The 798-nt window shown below is 47.2% G+C and overlaps 1 protein-coding gene across 1 annotated transcript in view; it reads right to left on the minus strand.

Annotated features, from left to right (window-relative positions):
* Positions 1-798, minus strand: part of LOC103587423 (E1A-binding protein p400-like) — a 32,078-nt gene that overhangs the window by 12,887 nt on the left and 18,393 nt on the right. Inside the window, 1 exon segment of the mRNA XM_008568873.1 lies at positions 644-794. Coding sequence (XP_008567095.1) covers positions 644-794 — 151 coding nt within the window.

Raw genomic sequence — 798 nt, forward strand, 5'->3', positions numbered from 1 at the left:
CAGATTGTCACGTAGGCCTGGTCACACAAGAAGGGGTGTGGGGCTTCAGGCCCCCAACATAGTATAATCGATTTTGACTCAATAAATAAATTATTTTTTTTAAAAAGTGCATTTTAACTAGAAATACCTGTTTACTAACAAAATCTTATGCAGAGCCTAACATAGGAAACAAATGAAGGCAAAACTGCTGCTGCAGTTTACATAGGTATAGAACCTGCAACAGTCTCTGATGCATTCTGCAAAGAACAGCTTGAGATCAGGAATGAGGATTCCCCACGCTTGAGCATTCAAAGAAATAAACACAAATCCTAGTGAGAGCATCTAGCCAGTGGGGATAGAGGGGCAGTCCCAGATGGAGCACAACCCCCATCTGGGGAGGGTGGGCGGTGCCAGCCTGTGCACCTGACAATAAGAGGCCACCTGCCGCCAGCTGCCTCATCTCTCCCGAAGGTGAGCATCACACTGGGCCCTGCATAGATGACCAGAGAAACCCTGTTCTTTGCTATTTGCTGATGGTCATCTTGGCCTATGTGATAAACGATTACAAATCTTCATAGTCTTCTGGAATTTTAAAACAATCAGAATAACTGTCACTGGTTTTTGCCAATGCCATTTATACAACTTCACAGTTTGTTTTCCTGACCTGGGATAATTTCTCTACAGCTTTTATTTGGCTTGGAGACTGGGCTTGTGCCACGCCCTGGACCTGTGGAACTTGCACATGGGCCACTTGCTGTTGCTGCTGCTGGTGCTGCCGCCGGAGCAGCTGGAGGTGGGCAGGGGTGAGCGCCTTGCTGG

This window comes from Galeopterus variegatus, unplaced genomic scaffold (assembly GCF_000696425.1).
Source record: "Galeopterus variegatus unplaced genomic scaffold, G_variegatus-3.0.2 Scaffold449, whole genome shotgun sequence".
In the NCBI taxonomy this organism is placed as follows: Eukaryota; Metazoa; Chordata; class Mammalia; order Dermoptera; family Cynocephalidae; genus Galeopterus; species Galeopterus variegatus.